Source organism: Miscanthus floridulus, chromosome 5 (assembly GCF_019320115.1).
Source record: "Miscanthus floridulus cultivar M001 chromosome 5, ASM1932011v1, whole genome shotgun sequence".
NCBI classification, from domain to species: Eukaryota; Viridiplantae; Streptophyta; class Magnoliopsida; order Poales; family Poaceae; genus Miscanthus; species Miscanthus floridulus.
In genome coordinates, this window is record NC_089584.1 from 2,725,857 (window position 1) to 2,744,735 (window position 18,879).

Consider the following 18,879-nt stretch of genomic DNA (forward strand, 5'->3'; position numbering starts at 1 on the left):
TAAAAGATTCGTCTCATGAATTTCGTCTAAACTATGTAATTAGTTTTATTTTTTATTTATATTTAATGCTTCATGCATACGTCCAAAGATTCGATGTGACGGGAAATCTTGAAAAATTTTACAAAATGAAGTGCAACTAAACAGCACCTTAGAATCCATGGAGAAATGGCGTATGTATAACACACCCAATCCAAAGGTAGATGAAAACAAAACGACACTCATGACTCACCCAACCATATATCATTTGATTTTAGCATTGGCTCAAGTCACTTTCAACCCGCAACACTGGAGCCATCTTTTGTCAAGAAACTGGCCAGGTAAGAACTCCATCATTTTCAAATGAATTCCTTCAAGTTGTGCCACTCCAGAAATGAATTTCAGTACACAAACGGTGCCAAAACTATTTTCTTGTGGCACGGGGAGATGCAAATTACATAGCATATAGTTTGCTAACTTTTGCTAATATCCATAATATCTGTAACGTCATAGCATTGTGCATAACAAAAAAAGGATTAGCGAAACGTCGACATGGCCAAGCTAGGTGGGTTGCTTCATTGACCTGTCTCTTAACATCCCCCGCCTAAATGCAGAAACAAAACTGCCTTCAGCCAAGTCAGAGGGTCACTGGATGCTCTGTTTCTAATACCACGAGACTTGGTGCACCCAATAATTCCTCAATGAGCAAAGCGTCATTATTGTCCATAAAAGAAAGGAGATATGCTGCCCTGATATAAAGACTTGTCGATTTTGTCACCACAAGCTTTAGGATTCAGTGTTGGGCAATACAATCACCTCAAAAGAGAGAGAATGGGAGGAGCAAGCAAGCATAACCAGAAAGTTAGTCGCATGTCATCTCCTTTATTTTCTGACCAATCTAGTACTTGATGCTTATGCCATCCAATTCACGAACCTCTTAGTTTCTTATTTCAGTGTCCTTAAAGTTTTTTATTGGACTGCTTTTTCTTGAAGCCTTATATGCCTATGGTACAGGATACAGAAAAAAGCAAACTTCCAAATACTAAGTAATTGGTGAGCTATATGTCTTCTCCCCAAAATGCTGCTGCAGGGAAAAGGGGTCTATAGGTAACTTAAAATGGCCATGCACTAGCACAATTATTTTTGGTTCAAGTGATGAAGAAATAGCCATGCACTGATGCACAATACTGTCCATGCACTGATGCACAATACTGTCATTCTATATTCAGCGTAGACTAGACCTAGACATTAAAATTCCATCCATCACTGCTAGGTACAATTCGACGCTCTAGCTTAACCAGTCACCTTTACTAAAATTATTCATCAGTTCACTGGACTACGCAGATCGCAAGTAATCTTTTAGAAACAGAATTCAACCTTTTGGGATCTATCTTGTCAAATCACCACTGACCAAGGGGGTCAACTTTTATATACACGTCAGGACGTACCTTATCCAAGATCAAACAAGCAATGGTGCCAACAAAAGTGTTATGGCAGTTTGCACTCATTGAGGAAACAATGATTAAGGGACCAGTAAAACAGTAGGGTGGCTGAGGTATTGAAGCTAAAAGATGATATGAAAAATCATGCAGATAATGACTTCTATGTTTTTTTTTCCCGAGAACGTGCCTACGAATGTGTTTCATTAAGAGGAAAACAAATCCACCACACAGCTTGCACTGCCATGAGCTAGCTCAAGGTCAAGGAGCTGACACTTACAAGTTTAGGTTATATTACAAATTTACCTTATAATTCCCGAACTTTACTCTTGAGCACCAGTGTCCAGTCTTTGCTCTTTCCTTCAGCATGCTTTTCTTGCCACCTTGTCATCAAATCCAAGTCATACCCAGACCAATTGGTTATTGTATCTTCTTGTCTGTACTTGGTGTTACCACTCACTGAATTTAACTTGGGATCTATTTAGTTTCCTTAACAAGATGCCATTGTTTTGTCATTGGATCCTGAACAAGGTATATACAAGAATTCTCAGTTTATAATGAAGCTGAACATAATTTAGTTTACAATTATCTTTAAGTTTTTTTATTCCTGATAAAATATTTTGCAGGTAACAGAAAGATCCATGTTAACTTATAAAAATTAATATTAACATAAAATATAACACTCCTTGAAGTTAAACCAATGGAAGTGTTATCAAGTCATCCAATTGATCGTGATTAGTCATCCTAGTCGGTATCCTAGACTCAACAAGGGGCTACGACTCGATTAGGCAGATTAGTTTTCTGGCCGTCCAATTAGTTGTCGACTGAATCCAGATGACTAGGGGGTGGACGACCCAAAACAGAATGGAATTGTTGGGCAGGTGAGGGCATGGGCTGCATGCTGCATCTAAGATGGCTTCGGCCACTTGGGCTCATGTTTTTCAGCCCAATTTGCAATCCTAAATGCAGTCACCATCCTAGAGTTATCTTCATGCTTGATTTGTACTCTAGAACATATAGTATATTAGTATATATTTGGTATATTAGTCCTGATATAACGACTAGGATTGACTAGACGACTTGATAACACTTTATTCAATGTGTACCTTGAGCTGCCTTGAGTTTTTGACACACATAGTAGTGCAATGTTGTATCTTGGATGGTAAGTTATTTATCTGAGAAAGTTTACTACTCTTATTTTCTTCCAGATTTAAGCTTCTACCTCAAACAAGTTGGGAGCATGGCATATCATTAGAGTGGGGTGTTATATGTCGACAATGAGTATATGCTAGGGCCTAAGGCTAAGATTCAGAGTTACATTGGAAGACAGCATGTAACAATGGACAACTCAACTTGATCAGAAATGAACCTTTTGCTGGCAATCTTCGCATAGAAAAAGGCCTCCACAACCCCATAAAAAAGGAGCCTTTGCTAGTGTTTTCTCTCTTTTACTCAACTCATAAGTCATGATATTATGGAGTTTTCAAATTGAATGCAGTATCCTTGTAAAGGTTATAGACGAGTAAACTTTTTTTTCCACAAACACATTATGTTTTTTTTGGTAGCTAAAAGCTTTTAGTTCTAGATAATCCACGCATAATCTAGAAGATAATTAAGGATTTGATAAAATGTTTATAGAACAAGCAACTGAGTAAAGTAGTAATTTGACCCAGATAACTGCAACCGCTTGCACCCTCTACAAATTCTCTATATCATTAGTTGACATGAGATACCAAGAGGTACAATACAGGTACCTCCTATTTTATGAGAAGGTAATGATGTTAATTAGCGACAATTAATGGCAGGAAGAACCAATACATCTCGGAATTTCTAGAGGATTGTAATAACACTTGAAGTACGTAGCTTACCTTGCAGGAGCCATGAAGATTTCGGTGGCTTTGAAGCAGAAATGGCCATTTCTCGAACCCATGGTGATTTACTTGGGTTGCACCAAATAAGATGCCCAAACCTCATCAGCTGGAGGGGGTGGTTGAACCAAGTGCCCAGGTATACGGCTGCAGGCAGGTGGAACATTTACTATCAGGGAAACTATTATATGAGATTAGCTTAACACACCACAGCACTGGTCCATTTTGTCACCCTAGTACATTAGTATATGCTATTATATAGGAATAGAATATATTCGAGCAAAAACAATGAATGGTCATGCTAAATTATATTTTTTCCAGCAGCAATAAGATAAAAGCTATCATAAGTGTATCTGACTTGAAAGTTGAAAACACAACAATGCATCAACGTCGATGCAATTGAACACCTAGAAGACGGGTTAGATCTGTGTTTTTACTTCAAGATGAAGAATAATATATTATGCCTGTTTGGAGCAAAACATAGTTCTTTCACAGGAATAGGCAAAACTCCTTTGGAGTCCATTCTGTTTCCTCCAAATTGGAATAACTCCATTCCAAACAGCATGCATTGACCAACAAAGATGCACCTTTTTCAAGTGTGATTCCTAACCTAGAGTCTAGAACATAGTAATGGTCAATAGATGCTATTTCACAATAAACTCCTCACGAGGTTAACCTTCCTTTCATCTTGTTACGGTTAACTAAACAAGGTCACAAACCATAATTGCACAGAAACTTGAAAATACTTACAGAAATGCTTGCTTAATGCATCTAAGCTAACTTGGAAGAAATTGTACGAACAAGTAGAAGTCTTACCTTCCTCCAGGTCTGATGAACGAATCCCACATTCTACGGACCTACAACAAAGACAATATAAAGACAAGTTGATTGAGTACGTATATTGACTAATTGCCCATGCCATGAAGTGAAAATTATCAGGTTATTTGTTAGGTTACGAAGCCTAGTTTGTATTTCTCTGATTTACACTGCCTTATATACGATTCATAATAAATAAGAAAAGGCTTGCCCAAAGTTCTGAAGTTAGCATAATTACCTCAATGAGTGTCCCCATGTCATAGCTACTTCCATGATAATAATGGTAGAACTCAAAAGGCAGACTGCCTACAGGGTCATGATGTTCATGCCCTTTTCCCTCAAATCTATGGCCTTCATCTTCATGTTCAGTTTTCTGGCTTGCCTGGTCATTTCTCTGATTTATCCCGCCATCTCCCAGGTCCTTGTCTTCAGATGGTCCACTAGGTTGTTCAGAACCACCTTCTTGAGAATTGGCATTCTGTGGAGGCTTCCTTGATTCCTCAGCAGTCAGAATAGCATCCTTAACAGCATCAGTTCGAGCAGCAGATGCAGCTTGGCGCTCCTCTTCCTCGACTGCAGACTTAACACGCTCGAGGTATTTATCATCCTCTTCAGGAAGAAAATGACCTAAAACATTTAACATAAAAAGAAACTCATATATCCATCTCTTGTATTTACACTGAACAAAATAAAAAAGGGAAAATCAACACCACCAACGGAAAAAGAAAAGTTTGCAGTCTTGCAGAGACAGGAGCCCTCTGTGATTCCAAAAAGTTTGTGCTAGTGGGATCATACACAGGTAGGAGCAGATTTGTATTGCCAAATGGATATGACATCCTCTTCTCTTAAAAAGAGAAAAGGATCATTACAGGCATATGTGCTTCAGCGGTTCAGCCTTCAGCATGCAAAATGCCAGAATATGAATAACATAGTATTTAAGGTCAGAAAAACACAATGATAACCCATCTCTTCACTTTAGTAAAAGTCCATCATGGGAATTGTTGTTTCACTGTGTAAGTCAACTAGGAAAATAAAGTCTAGTCAGTAGGCACCATAATTTTTCCCGCCACTGCCCATGCTTTCAAGGCACAATAATAACATGAATGATTAAGTACTAATATATTTATTAACTAAATACAAAATAATCCAATTATTAATTATTTTCTAGATAATACAACTCATTCATGTACAGAACATACTTTGTAAAACAGAGAATGTAAATAAATAAATAGGAAAATAAGAATATCTTACCTTGTTTCTTCATTTTTTGAACTCTTATAGACCGAAGCTCCTGGAGTTTCTCGACCATTAGGGCAAGCTCCAGCTGGAAGTACCAGATTTCAAATTGCCAATTGGGAAAATTATCTTATTCAGGATAAAGAATATTATGATGATACTATTAGCTCAAAAACGTCCACAGAATCATTAGTAGATTAAAGTATAAAGAAATTCGAATGACTACTCAATTCTTCATGAACTGATTGCAAGATAGCTCTCTCTAAAAAACAAGAAAATAGGTGAATGATATCCCTGAAGATTGCTTGCACTAAGACAAGTATAGAGATCAAAGGGTTTCTAGAGTAATAAGAAAACTAGATAAAGGTCACAAGAATAAAAAGGCACGACTTAAAATGTTGCAACTAAACTTATACAAACAAAAAATCATTGGTTTGTATCAATGTTCAGTAGTATGCGGTATGCGCTTGCACACAACTAGTAAAAGACAGTTCTCAAATACGCTAGAGAAGAGAACTTTCACAGGACAGCCTAGGCATGAAATTTTATTCCATGGTACCTCAGATTCTAGACGCTTTCTTTCCTCATTTGCTTTCTTTCTAGCAATCTGCTGCATGCTTTCCACCTGGTTTACAGGTACAAAAGTGAATACATTAGTTGTGAAGCAACAATGATGTCCTACTGCAATCTTTAATTGTGAAACAAATTTCACAAATATGAGAAAGCACCTTCCGCTTTGCAATGTCCTTGGCTATTTGCTTAGCCCTCCATTCATCAGCTTCCTGATCAATTCTATCATAATCTACGCGCTCCTGTGAAACAACAAGACAAGAGATGCCATCACATTTCACATAGTTGGATTTTTGGCAGTTTGGAGGGAACGCATTCAGAAACGTATAGCCACACACACAAAAAAAAAAGGAGACAATGATGTGTGTCACCTTCTGAAAAAGCTCTGCGACATGCTTCCTTCTCCTCTGCCTCCACCGCTTATTTCTCTTATATTTCTGCAGCTTCTGAGTCAACCTAACCATCGCTGATCTCTCCTCCCAAGGGCCACTTTGGCTAGTCACGGAAGAGAGAGGCCCAAGAAGATGCTGACGCTGATGACAAAGGTAATTGGCTGCATTGGTTGCCATCGACTCATGAGTGTCCTGACTAATCCCCATGGACCTAGCTAGCTCAACAAAACGGAGGGGCTTGTCCTCAACAAAACGGAGGGGCTTGTCCTCTGAAGAATCACCAGACCCTGGCGGCAATTCCGCCGAAGACGAAGCAGATTCTTGCATGGCGGCATCACCAGAATTTCTGGCCGCTGCAAGTTCCTCGAGCTCTTTTATCCTGACAGGTCAAATCCTTTCTTAAGAAATGGACGCAAATAAGCAAATCACATGGTCATCAGTAGCTTTCAAGGGTTTTAGTAAATGGGAACTCACAGTGCAGTTGATAACTCGATGGTCTGTTGCAGCTTCCTCACGTGATCCCGCACATTGTCGCGCTGCCAAAAGGAAACCGCAGGCGGGGGCGGGGGCGGGGGCGGTTGCTGCCACTGCCATGGTTGAGGCTGCGGAGGAACGGGGGGCGGCGCCCCAAAGGCATTCGGCGGCCGGAACATACCTGGCGGCTGCGCACGAGGAACACGAAGGCAGTCGTCAATCGCGGTCGCGGGGTGGCAAGCACGGCATCGCCCGAAAAACGGACGGCGGAACTGAAACTGGCGGAGAAGTCGTGCCTTACCGAGATTATTAAGTGACCCAGAGGAGATGCAGCGCGGGAATAGGACGCAGCGTCTGTAGAACCGCGGCGAAGGCGGCCGGCGAACGACGCCGCGGCGGAGGCGGCGGTGAGTGGTGGGCGGGCGCGGGATCGGCTGCGGCCAGTTCCAGTTGGAACTGGGACGGGAAGAAGACGCGAGGAGCCGAGAAAGGGCTGGGGGGCTGGGTGCTCGTGCGGGCTCTTGGCCCGAACGCGTTCGTGGGCCGTCTCCCGCTTGGAACGGGCGAGACGGACCGAGGCCGAAAAGGAGAGATTCGCGGACGCGGACGCAGGCGACGGGCCTGTGGGCCTGCCCCCCTCTCTCCAGGCCGCGTCTCTTCTCCTTTTTTTTTGGCAAAAATATTGCTGGGCCAAGTTACGCGCACAGTGTACTATTATGCCAATCTGAGGGGCTTTTCTGCAAGATTGACGGGTGATTGGGCTCGGTGGGGCCCACGGACGTGGGACAACGTCGTGATGGATATTTTTGTTTGTGCTGGACACCTCGATACACGAAGCGCCCTGCATGCATGCCGCGTAGCCTCGCAGCCACTCCCGTGAACACACGTAGCAGGCCAAGCACCGGGGTTGCACGGTTACCGGCCGTACTGTTTTAGCGAAATAATAGTATTTTTCTTTTATAATAAATTAGCATCAGCATCACTATCCGCATGAATCAGCTATTTTTTAAATGGGCGACGTGGCCCAGTACCAGTTGGCACTAGAACAGTCTGGACGAGTACTCTGCCGCTGTGAACCCGGCCACCCGAGAAAGCTTTTTTTTGAAAAAAAAGAGAGAGAGAATACACTTTTAACCCCTGTTGAAAGACAGGAATCTCTGAGAAACTTCATAGCAATTTTATATAAATCAATTTAATTTTATAAAAAATAGAAGAAGAAAAATCTCCATTCCAAAGGTAGCCTCAGATATTGGGCGAAACGTAACATAATCTTTGGACATGATGTCTTACTAGACAAGCTTGTCTTGCTTTATGCAAGCCAGCATGTCAATCCTTATCAGGCCAGGCTGAAAGATCCTAATATGGCTAGAGGGGGGGTGAATAGCCTATTTAAAAATCTATAAATTAACTAGAGCAATTTAATTAGTATGACAAATAGCGTAATGCAAACTTGCTCTAGCTCTATAAGGGTTGCAAGCCACCTATCCAACAATTCTAGTTGCAATGATTACTTAGACACACAAACTTGCTATGTAATTACTCACTAAGAGCTCTCAACCTTGCTACTCTAAAGAGCTCAACTAGATGAATATAAATAATAAAACAAGCTCTCAAATCTAATTACACTAAAGAGCTTGTGTCAACTAGTTTGCAAGAATGTAAATAAGTGAGTAAGGTGATTATACCAACGTGTAGGGGATGAACCAATCATAAGATGAATATATAGCCAATCACCGAGAGAATGCCAAAGACAAGAGGCAATCGATTTTCTCCCGAGGTTCACGTGTTTGCCAACACGCTATGTCCCCGTTGTGTCGATCACACTTGGTGGTTCGGCGGCTAAGAGGTGTTTCACAAACCTCGTCCACACGATTGGACACCGCAAGAACCGACCCACAAGTGAGGTAACTCAATGACACAAGCAATTTACTAGAGTTACCTTTCGACGCTCCGCCGAGGAAGGTACAACTCCCCTCACAATCACCAGAGACGGCCACGAACAATCACCAACTCGTGCCGATCCTCCACCGCTGCTCCAACCGTCTAGGTGGTGGCAACCACCAAGAGAAACAAGTGAAATCCGCAGCGCAACACGAATACCAAGTGCCTCTAGATGCAATCACTCAAGCAATGCACTTGGATTCTCTCCCAATCTCACAATGATGATGGATCAATGATGGAGATGAGTGGGAGGGCTTTGGCTAAGCTCACAAGGTTGTTATGTCAATGAAAATGTGCAAGAGTTATCCCTTGAGCCGGCCATGGGGCTATAAATAGAGCCCCATCAAATAGAGCCATTGTACCCCTTCACTGGGCAAAACACGCTCTGACCGGACGCTCCGGTCATACCGACCGGACGCTGGCCCTCAGCGTCCGGTCGCCCGATCGATGCCACGCGTCACTAGCTTCAAACGCTGTTCGTCAGATTTCAACGGCTACGAAGCTGACCGGACGCTCCGGTCAAAACGGTCCGGACGCTGAAGCCCCAGCGTCCGGTCATTTCCAGTAAGCTCCCCGAGGCATGTTTTTTCGACCAGACGCGTCCGGTCCACCTTGACCGGACGTAGACCAGCGTCCGGTGCTCAACCCTACCCACTGTGCCGTCTGACAGCTCGACCGGACGCAGCCTTTCAGCGTCCGGTCGCTGAGTGACCCAGCGTCCGGTCAGTAGACCGACGCCAGCATCATTTCGACCAACTCCATTTCAACTCTAACTTCTTCACCCTTGCTCAAATGTGCCAACCACCAAGAATTTTGCATCCGGCGCAATAGAAAATAGACATTTTATTTTCCCAAAAGCGCCGAACACCTTGTGCACATGTCAACCCAAACCCATCTCAACCCTGCAAACACCTTGTGCACATGTGTTAGCATATTTTTACAAATATTATCAAGGGTGTTAGCACTCCACTAGATCCTAAATGCATATGCAATGAGTTAGAGCATCTAGTGGCACTTTGATAACCGCATTTCGATACGAGTTACACTCCTCTTAATAGTACGGCTATCTATCCTAAATGTGATCACACTCACTAAGTGTCTTGATCACTAAAACAAAATGGCTCCTACATTTTATACCTTTGCCTTGAGCCTTTTGTTTTTCTCTTTCTTCTTTTCCAAGTTCAAGCATTTGATCATCACCATGCTATCACCATTGTCATGATCTTCGTCATTGCTTCATCACTTGGAGTAGTGCTACCTATCTCATAATCATCTTGATAAACTAGGTTAGCACTTAGGGTTTCATCAATTAATCAAAACCAAGCTAGAGCTTTCACAGGCGAGACAAATTGGCTCACCCATGATAGCAAAGTAAAAAGCCCAATTTTTTTTTTGCTGGCATAGACTTTAATATAAAACTCGTCCTCCTACCAAATAAGGGTGCATTTGAGTTACCCTGGCGGGCTATTCGTTCCTGTTACCCTGGCGGGCCCCTACGCTTGCCGGCCAGTGGTCCTGCGCGGTGGCGCGCCATGCGCCCCAGTGGACAACATGCGTGTCGATGTCGCTGCACAGGCCGATGCGACAGACGGACCTAACCGTACGGACAGTTGCTCCGCATGGGCGACGTGACGGCAGTGCGTAACGCCCGAGAAGAACCGGCGGGCCCGACCGTGCGTACGTACGTACGGCAAGTTGCGGCGGGATTCATGCATGCATGCCCGAACTGGCAGCATGCATTCAGGTGCATCAGCATGCCGCGGCGGTGCATGGACCTGGCCGGTACGGTGGTGGTGCATTTTGAACTGCGGTGCCGGCGGGGCACAGTACCACATCGTCAAATCACGGATTAGTTAGGTTTAATAGATTCGTCTAGTAAATTAGTTTGTATTTAATTTTATAATTAATTTATATTTAATAATTCTAATTGATATCCAAAATTCGATAGGATAGGGTTAAACTTTAGCCACGTGGAAACAAACACCCCACAGCTGAGGCGGACACACAATAAAAAGGAAAAGAACATAGATTCAGTTCTAACACACACAAAAAAAAACTATGAAGCCACGCAGGAAATGGCACGATAGGACCTATTCATGATTCCAACGATGCCAGAGGTCCCGGGCGGAAGAATGCATGCCACCACAGGAAAGGAAAGGAAATGCTAGCACTCCGAGCGTGTATCCGCTATATCACACACACGTACGCAGGCCGCGTGCCGGCGCGCCATTGCACTGCCTGCCTGTGTCTGAGCAGAGACGCAGAGGAGGAGGAGGAGGAGGAGGAGGAGGAGACAGGGCAGCGAAGGACCCAGAAGCTAGCTACGGCAACGAGCAGAGGCCCGGCACTTGCGCTCCGCGTCCCCCTCCCTCCACCACCTCTCCAGGCCGCCAGCCCACGCCACCACCCGTTGCTCGCTGCCGGCCGCCCACGCCTGCCTCTTCTCTTCCATCCTCCCTCCGTGCCCCGCCCCGGCCGGACCTCTTAATTTTAGCCGCCCCACCGCGCCGCCGCCGTCGTCGTTGGATCGTATCGTGTCGATCGCCGTCGCCGGCCGGAGAGCAGCCCGCCCGCCTGCCAGGCCGCCATGGAAGGGAAGAGCGTGGTGATGTCGGCGCTGGGGATCGGGATCGGGGTCGGCGTCGGCCTGGGCCTCGCGTCCGCGCCCTGGGCCGGCGGCGCCTCCGCCTCCTCCAGGGCCGCGGGGGTCACCGTCGAACGGGTGGAGCAGGACCTCCGCCGCCTCCTCGTCGACGGCGCCGACAGCAAGGTCACCTTCGACGAGTTCCCGTACTACCTCAGGTCTAGTTTCCTCCTCCGTCTTTCCTTCTGTACGTACGTGCTCCTCCCATCGATTCTGCTTTCTGCTCCAAGGAAACAACAGCGACATGCACGTCAGTTCAGAGTTCCTTTCATGAGATGAGACTCTGCTCCAGCTTCTGCGTCGTCGCCTTGCCTGCTTCGGATCTGTCTGTTGATGCGTTTCTCTTCCCTTCTTTCACCCTGTGATGTGATGTGATGCGATGCGCATGCTACATGACCCGAGGAGACCAGCTGCGTGTTCTCTGAATCGGAGAAAGAAAAAACTTGGGATAAATAAAAAGTAGGAAAGCTGTGTGTGATCCTCAGTCTCAGGGGTCATCAAAGGAACTCTGGCTCCGTCGCTGTCGATGAACAAAACCATCAGTATATCTTGTTTCCTGTTTCTGCAATTATAGGACAAGACAAAGCGATAGATTTTTTTAGAGGAAAAACAAGCAGATCTCGCAGGTGCCTTGGTGCCATCAAATGGCTGCAACGAAAGGTGGCGACAGAAATCGTTCTGGAGAAAAAAAGATGGAACGCTCGCAAAAAAAAAAAAAAATGGAACAGTTTTGCTGTGTTTCAATATTTTCCTACTTTATTCAGGCTATAAGTCGTTTTTGGATGAGAAACAAATTCATTTTCTATGGTATCAGTTTACTGATGATAAAAAACACAATTGATTGTGTCTGATCTGATCATGTATAAAAAACACAATCGAGCTCTGTTTTTTGCCCCCTCCCTTTGATGTGCACCACACTTGGCCTTTAACACTCGTCTTATTCTCCGATTCCAATTCGCAGTGAGCAAACACGTGTTGTGCTGACAAGCGCTGCCTACGTTCACTTGAAGCAAGCAGAGATTTCTAAGTACACCAGGAATCTTGCTCCAGCCAGCCGTGCAATCCTGCTGTCAGGTCCTGCAGGTACAGTATCATCTTCGATTGGAACTCGCTCAGACAGTTTATTTATGCATCACTGAACTAAGACCCAAGGTCCTGTCTTGAAGAGCTCTACCAGCAGATGCTTGCCAGGGCGCTTGCCCACTATTTTCAAGCAAAGTTGCTGTTGCTAGATCCTACTGATTTTCTTATAAAGGTCAGTTTGGCCGAATGTTCTCTCTTCATTAACAGATTTAACAAATTATGTTGATTTTGTAACCAAATAGTGTCCTTCCTTACAGATCCATAGCAAATATGGCACTGGTGGCAGCACAGAGAAGGTAAGGCCTTTAAACATTCTGACTTTCTGAGGTTACCTTATCTTGTGACTCATTTCCCATAGCTTCAGGTGTACTCCCTCTGTCCCAGAATAGAAGTCATTCTCGCTTCCTGAGAAGTCAACTTTTTTTAACTTGGATCAATTATATATAAAAGAATATTAATATTTATAATACATAATTAGTATCATTAAAATACTTTCATAATAAACTTATTTGGAGATATAGATGTTGCACGCATTTTTTATAAACCTAGTTAAAGTCGAGAAAGTTTGACCTGCACGCATCCCAGAACAACCTTCTTTCTGGGACGGAGGGAGTAGTTACTATTAATAGAAATTACTGGTGCGTTCAGTTTGCTTGTGGTTGATATGATGGCGTAATATGTCTGCATATTGCTGCCAGATCCTTTTGCTGCTTCACAGATTCTCATGCCTCGATTAATTGCTAACAGAAGAGCATTTTTTTTTTCTTGTCAGACGTTTAAAAGATCAATCTCTGAGACGACGCTTGAACGTGTGTCGGGATTGCTTGGATCTCTTTCAATTCTTTCACAAAAGGAACAGACCAAAGGTGACACATGGACATTTAGTAAATACTGTTCAGCTCTTCATTGTACTGCAGTATTTGGCTTGGTCCTTGTAATCTACTTCAGGTTTTGAACTGAATATGTGGTACAGCATCAGTGTTCGACAGTTCATGTAGACCTCTAGACGCCATCTCCCTGGACAAGATGAAACATCTATTCTGGCGTTGATATTGCTCTGACTTCACAAATTCCATAGCTGAAATAAATGGAATCATTCCATTCCTGTCGTTGTTCTTAGTTATCTGAGAACTTGATTTTTTTAGAGAGAGAAAAGGACGTACATGTTTCTCCTCCTTTGATATAATCTGTACCTGCTGTGTGTCGATTTGAAATTTGGTTTGACTTGAAGTCTGTTAGCTGCCATTTATTCTGAATGCTACAGAAAAAAGATCCTCTTTCAGTGTAAAACTGAATTCACTTGCATGTGTATTACTGAATAATACAATAACTGGATGACTTTTAGTTTGTTTTAGTTTATAAATGCAGCTGCATATTTGTTAATTTACTTGGTTTTTATCTCAGGAACTATACGTAGACAAAGCAGCATGACGGATGTCAAATTAAGGTGGGAGAATCTCAGACCTTGGTGTATTCTTGAAAAAAAAAACTACGCTTTAGTGAGCTTATTACAGAAACTACAATGCATTTACTGTTTCTTGTATGCACTTCTCTATGCATTTCCAGGAGCTCTGAAAGTATGACCAACTTACCAAAGCTCAGAAGAAATGCATCTACTTCCTCTGATATGAGTAGCATGGCTTCGCAAGGACCTTCAACTAATTCAGGTCATAACATGTTCTTTTGAAACACTTATAGTGGCACATGATTAAGAATTCATGTCACTGGGTAATATTCTTAGTTATCCTGTTTGCTATTTATGAGCAAACTGTAAGAATCAGAAGTATTAACATTAGATTGGGCCTTTTTTAAAAGAAAAATACCTCTTTAATATTGCTGTCCACGCGCGTTGTAAAGATTTTGTTCACATTATGTTTTTTTTTTCTGGAGATAACACTGTGTATGCAAACAGTTGAAAATAAGCAAACAAGAATATCTGAAGTGAATAAGCTTGGTGGAAACATACGACTTGTCGCAGCTGTTACCTTCGTAATTCTTGCTGCAATGTCGATTTGATTGATAAATCTTTTCTGTTCTCATGTGTCATGTTTGATAATCAATGCAGCTCCTCTTAGACGCACAAGCAGTTGGACTTTTGATGAGAAAATTTTAGTACAAGCGTTGTACAAGGTTCTGCATTCAGTGTCAAAGAAGTACCCAATTGTACTCTACATAAGAGATGTTGAGAAGTTTCTTCACAAGTCCCCAAAAATGTATCTCCTGTTTGAAAAACTACTAAACAAGCTTGAAGGGCCGGTGTTAGTCCTGGGATCAAGGATTGTAGATATGGACAGTGATGAGGAGTTGGATGACAGATTGACTTTTCTGTTCCCATATAATATAGAAATCAAGCCACCTGAAAACGAAAACCACCTTGTAAGTTGGAACTCCCAAATAGAAGAAGACATGAAGCTGATTCAGTTTCAAGATAACCGAAATCATATTATGGAAGTCCTTGCAGAAAATGATCTTGAATGTGATGATTTAGGCTCGATTTGCCTATCTGATACTATGTGCCTTAGTAAGTATATAGAGGAGATTGTGGTGTCTGCGGTTTCATATCACTTGATGAATAACAAAGATCCAGAGTACCGAAATGGGAAATTAGTTCTATCCACAAAGAGGTTAGCAGATTAATATAGTTCTCTGTAGATCTTTTATTTCTTGATTTATGACTCTTTCATGGCACAGCTTGTCCCATGCATTGGAAATTTTTCAAGGCAACAAGATGAGCGATAAGGACAGCATGAAATTGGAAGTGACGGATGACGCCTTAAAGGTTTGTTCAATTTATGTTCCTCATTGTCGATTGTAATTTATTCTAATTAATCAAAATATACACTACTAGGTACACTTAAATTTATGAAAAGTACTATCATTTACTCTTTATACTACATATATACGCTACTAAATATACACACAACAACAACAACAACAACAAAGCCTTTAAGTCCCAAACAAGTTGGGGTAGGCTAGAGTTGAAATCCAACAGAAGCAACCAAGGTTCAGGCACGTGAATAGCTGTCTTCCAAGCACTCCTATCTAAGGCTAAGTCTTTGGGTATATTCCATCCTTTCAAGTCTCCTTTTATTGCCTCTGCCCAAGTCAACTTCGGTCTTCCTCTGCCTCTCTTCACGTTACTATCCTAACTTAGGATTCCACTACGCACCGGTGCATCTGGAGGTCTCCGTTGCACATGTCCAAACCATCTCAACCGGTGTTGGACAAGCTTTTCTTCAATTGGCGCTACCCCTAATCTCTCACGTATATCATCGTTCCGAACTCGATCCCTTCTTGTATGACCGCAAATCCAACGCAACATACGCATTTCCGCGACACTTAGCTGTTGAATATGTCGTCTTTTCGTAGGCCAACATTCTGCACCATACAACATAGCAGGTCTAATCGCCGTCCTATAAAACTTGCCTTTTAGCTTCTGTGGTACCCTTTTGTCACATAGGACACCAGACGCTTGCCGCCACTTCATCCACCCTGCTTTGATTCTATGGCTAACATCTTCATCAATATCCCCGTCCCTCTGTAGCATTGATCCTAAATATCGAAAGGTATCCTTCCTAGGCACTACTTTGACCTTCCAAACTAACATCTTCCTCCTCCCGAGTAGTAGTGCCGAAGTCACATCTCATATACTCAGTTTTAGTTCTACTAAGTCTAAAACCTTTGGACTCCAAAGTCTCCCGCCATAACTCCAGTTTCTGATTCACTCCTGTCCGGCTTTCATCAACTAGCACTACATCGTCCGCGAAAAGCATACACCAAGGGATGTCCCCTTGTATGTCCCTTGTGACCTCATCCATCACTAAAGCTACTAAATATACACATGATGCTAAAAAGTGTTGCTCTTAATGCTACATCTGAGGTTTGGTTATCTGGTTTCCCTATGCGTCAAAGAAGGCTACTAGATTCTCAATGACGTTATAACAAATTTCGCTAAGTAACTCATATGGAAAGATGACCACTGGTTACAAGTAAACAGTGACATTCAGATTGATACTGAGAAAGTGAGAATAATGCAACTGTTTGGATTGATATAGCACAGATGATTTAAAATATTTTACCACTTAAAACTTGGGAAATTAGCGAAGTTTGGGTCCTATTGGCTCACCTTATCTTCTTAATATGAAGAAGATTAATTCCCCTAGGTATTCTTGTTTCACTTGTCTCGAAAACATTTAAAAATGTATGTATTCACATACCATACATCAAATATATAGGCTGCTGAAAAGGCAATTGCTCCAACAACTGCAAAATCAGAAACAAAACCTGCAACATCGCTGCCACCTGTTCGACCTCCGGCTGCTGCTACTGCTGCTGCTGCTCCGGCTGGTGCCCCTGCTCCTAGAGTTGAGAGCAAAACAGAACTGGTGAAGAAGGATAATCCACCTCCAGCTGCAAAAGCACCGGTACCGTTATTCTGGTTGCATCTTTGAGAAAATATTTTTCTATGCATACCCTAGAGGAACTAATTTACCAATTGCCAGTCTGTAACTTGTAATTTCATTTTTTTTCTCTGTTAGGAAGTCCCACCAGATAATGAGTTCGAAAAGCGTATTAGACCAGAAGTGATACCTGCTAATGAAATTGGAGTTTCATTTGATGATATTGGTGCCTTGGATGATATCAAAGAATCCCTTCATGAGCTTGTCATGCTGCCTCTTAGACGACCTGACCTCTTCAAAGGCGGTCTTCTTAAGCCCTGCAGAGGTATATTACTTTTTGGTCCTCCAGGAACCGGCAAGACTATGCTCGCCAAGGCTATAGCAAATGAAGCTCAAGCAAGTTTTATAAATGTCTCTATGTCGACTATCACATCAAAGTGGTTTGGTGAAGACGAAAAAAATGTTCGAGCATTGTTCACGTTAGCTGCTAAAGTAGCACCAACCATCATTTTCGTCGATGAAGTTGATAGCATGCTTGGGCAGCGGAACAGAGCTGGAGAGCACGAGGCTATGAGGAAGATCAAGAATGAATTTATGACACACTGGGATGGCCTGTTGTCAAGACCAGATCAGAGAATTCTTGTTCTTGCTGCGACCAACCGGCCTTTTGATCTTGATGAGGCTATCATCCGTAGGTTCGAGCGAAGGTTTGTATATTTTCCTCAAGATGCTAGTAACATTTATGCATCCCTCAGTTTGTTCCCTGAGCTGTGTTCTCTTTCTTTAACAGAATCATGGTAGGTCTGCCATCGACGGAAAGTCGGGAACTCATAATGCGGCGACTTCTGTCAAAGGAGAAAGTTGATGAAGGGCTGGACTATAAGGAGCTAGCAACCATGACAGAAGGATATAGTGGAAGTGATCTCAAGGTCAGTAGCATGAAACATGAATGCACAAACATGCCCCCCCCTGGCCCCTGCACATCCAAAAAGAAAAACAAAGGCACCATGCTCAACTCCGATTTATTTTTCTGAGAATACGCAAGAGAGCTGTGTATCTTTGTATTAAGAACTAAAGTAGAGATCAATTCTGCTCAACCCTGAATTCTTCTTTTAACAGAACCTGTGCACGACGGCAGCATATCGCCCTGTGAGGGAGCTAATCCAGAGGGAAAGAAAGAAGGAGCTGGTAATCAAACCAAACCACCAGCATCTTAAGAATTTAATTCATGATGAATTTTGTGAATGAATTCACTATGTAAGCTTTATCTTCAATGTCTTCAGGAGATGCTGAAGCGTGAAAAAGGAGAAACTCAGTCGGATATTCCAAAGAAGAAAGAAAAGGAGACCATCATTCTAAGGCCGCTGAACATGACGGATCTGAAGGAAGCAAAGAACCAGGTGAATCCATCCTCTAATCATATCTAGTGGAATTTGAAACGATGTGGAAGCAGATTAACACTTGTCGACTTGAAAAATAAACTAATGGCAGTTCAAAGTTGTTAATACTCTGTAAACTCTCAAATTCAGGTGGCTGCAAGTTTCGCTGCTGAAGGTGCCATAATGAGTGAGCTGAGGCAATGGAACGAGTTGTATGGTGAAGGAGGCTCCAGAAAGCAGCAGCAATTGACATACTTCCTCTGAGCAATATGTGAACATCACACGCAAAAATGTATGGACATAATTTGAAAGTAGAGTAGAGCACAAAACAGCCATGAGGAAATAGGCCGAACGTGTATAAGAACATGAGAAACGGGGGAGTGTTAGGGGGACAAGAGATCAGGCCGTAAAAGCCCGTTTCTGGTGTAGGACAAGGAAGAACAATTTTATCTCCACCTAAATTCCAGTTTGCCTGTGCTGGTTGTTGTATCACACACTAATAATGAATCTGAGGTGCAGTTTGCTCTCTCTCTCCCCCATCATGCTTCTGTATAGGTATAAACTGGTAAGTTGTGGCTAACAGCTAAAGGTCTAGGTAGCAGGAGTATAATATAAGCAAATTTCTTGTGTATGTGGGTCTTTAGTAGAGCTCAAACAAAAC

The 18,879-nt window shown here is 42.9% G+C and overlaps 2 protein-coding genes across 2 annotated transcripts; one reads left to right on the forward strand and one right to left on the reverse strand.

The window, feature by feature from the left end:
* Positions 1 to 1,478: 1,478 nt before the first annotated feature.
* LOC136449371 (U11/U12 small nuclear ribonucleoprotein 59 kDa protein-like) lies at positions 1,479 to 7,226 on the reverse strand. Its single transcript, XM_066449390.1, has 10 exons — positions 7,073 to 7,226; positions 6,772 to 6,959; positions 6,277 to 6,676; positions 6,064 to 6,147; positions 5,895 to 5,960; positions 5,351 to 5,423; positions 4,338 to 4,726; positions 4,100 to 4,140; positions 3,284 to 3,430; positions 1,479 to 1,937 (listed from the first exon to the last, which is right to left on the reverse strand). Exons 2-9 carry the CDS (start codon positions 6,948 to 6,950, stop codon positions 3,352 to 3,354), a joined length of 1,311 nt encoding a protein of 436 aa, XP_066305487.1. The 5' UTR covers positions 6,951 to 6,959; positions 7,073 to 7,226; the 3' UTR covers positions 1,479 to 1,937; positions 3,284 to 3,351.
* Positions 7,227 to 10,943: 3,717 nt separating this feature from the next.
* On the forward strand, positions 10,944 to 18,745 carry LOC136553283 (uncharacterized). Its single transcript, XM_066544680.1, has 15 exons — positions 10,944 to 11,514; positions 12,318 to 12,439; positions 12,523 to 12,611; positions 12,697 to 12,735; positions 13,212 to 13,305; positions 13,844 to 13,886; positions 14,006 to 14,106; positions 14,505 to 15,063; positions 15,131 to 15,218; positions 16,675 to 16,863; positions 16,978 to 17,546; positions 17,630 to 17,768; positions 17,959 to 18,027; positions 18,123 to 18,239; positions 18,369 to 18,745. The coding sequence occupies exons 1-15, from the start codon at positions 11,300 to 11,302 to the stop codon at positions 18,480 to 18,482; spliced, it is 2,547 nt and encodes an 848-aa protein (XP_066400777.1). The 5' UTR covers positions 10,944 to 11,299; the 3' UTR covers positions 18,483 to 18,745.
* Positions 18,746 to 18,879: the final 134 nt, after the last annotated feature.

Bases quoted from the DNA above. Each gene is read 5' to 3' on its own strand.
- LOC136449371 (XM_066449390.1), bottom strand. From the start codon at position 6,950: ATGTTCCGGCCGCCGAATGCCTTTGGGGCGCCGCCCCCCGTTCCTCCG. The intron at 6,148-6,276 runs GTGACACACATC...GTTGTTTCACAG, and splicing joins TCGCAGAGCTTTTTCAGAAG to GAGCGCGTAGATTATGATAG. The intron at 5,424-5,894 runs GTACCATGGAAT...TGGTACTTCCAG, and splicing joins GAAAGCGTCTAGAATCTGAG to CTGGAGCTTGCCCTAATGGT.
- LOC136553283 (XM_066544680.1), top strand. From the start codon at position 11,300: ATGGAAGGGAAGAGCGTGGTGATGTCGGCGCTGGGGATCGGGATCGGG. The intron at 16,864-16,977 runs GTACCGTTATTC...TTTCTCTGTTAG, and splicing joins CTCCAGCTGCAAAAGCACCG to GAAGTCCCACCAGATAATGA. The intron at 18,240-18,368 runs GTGAATCCATCC...TCTCAAATTCAG, and splicing joins TGAAGGAAGCAAAGAACCAG to GTGGCTGCAAGTTTCGCTGC.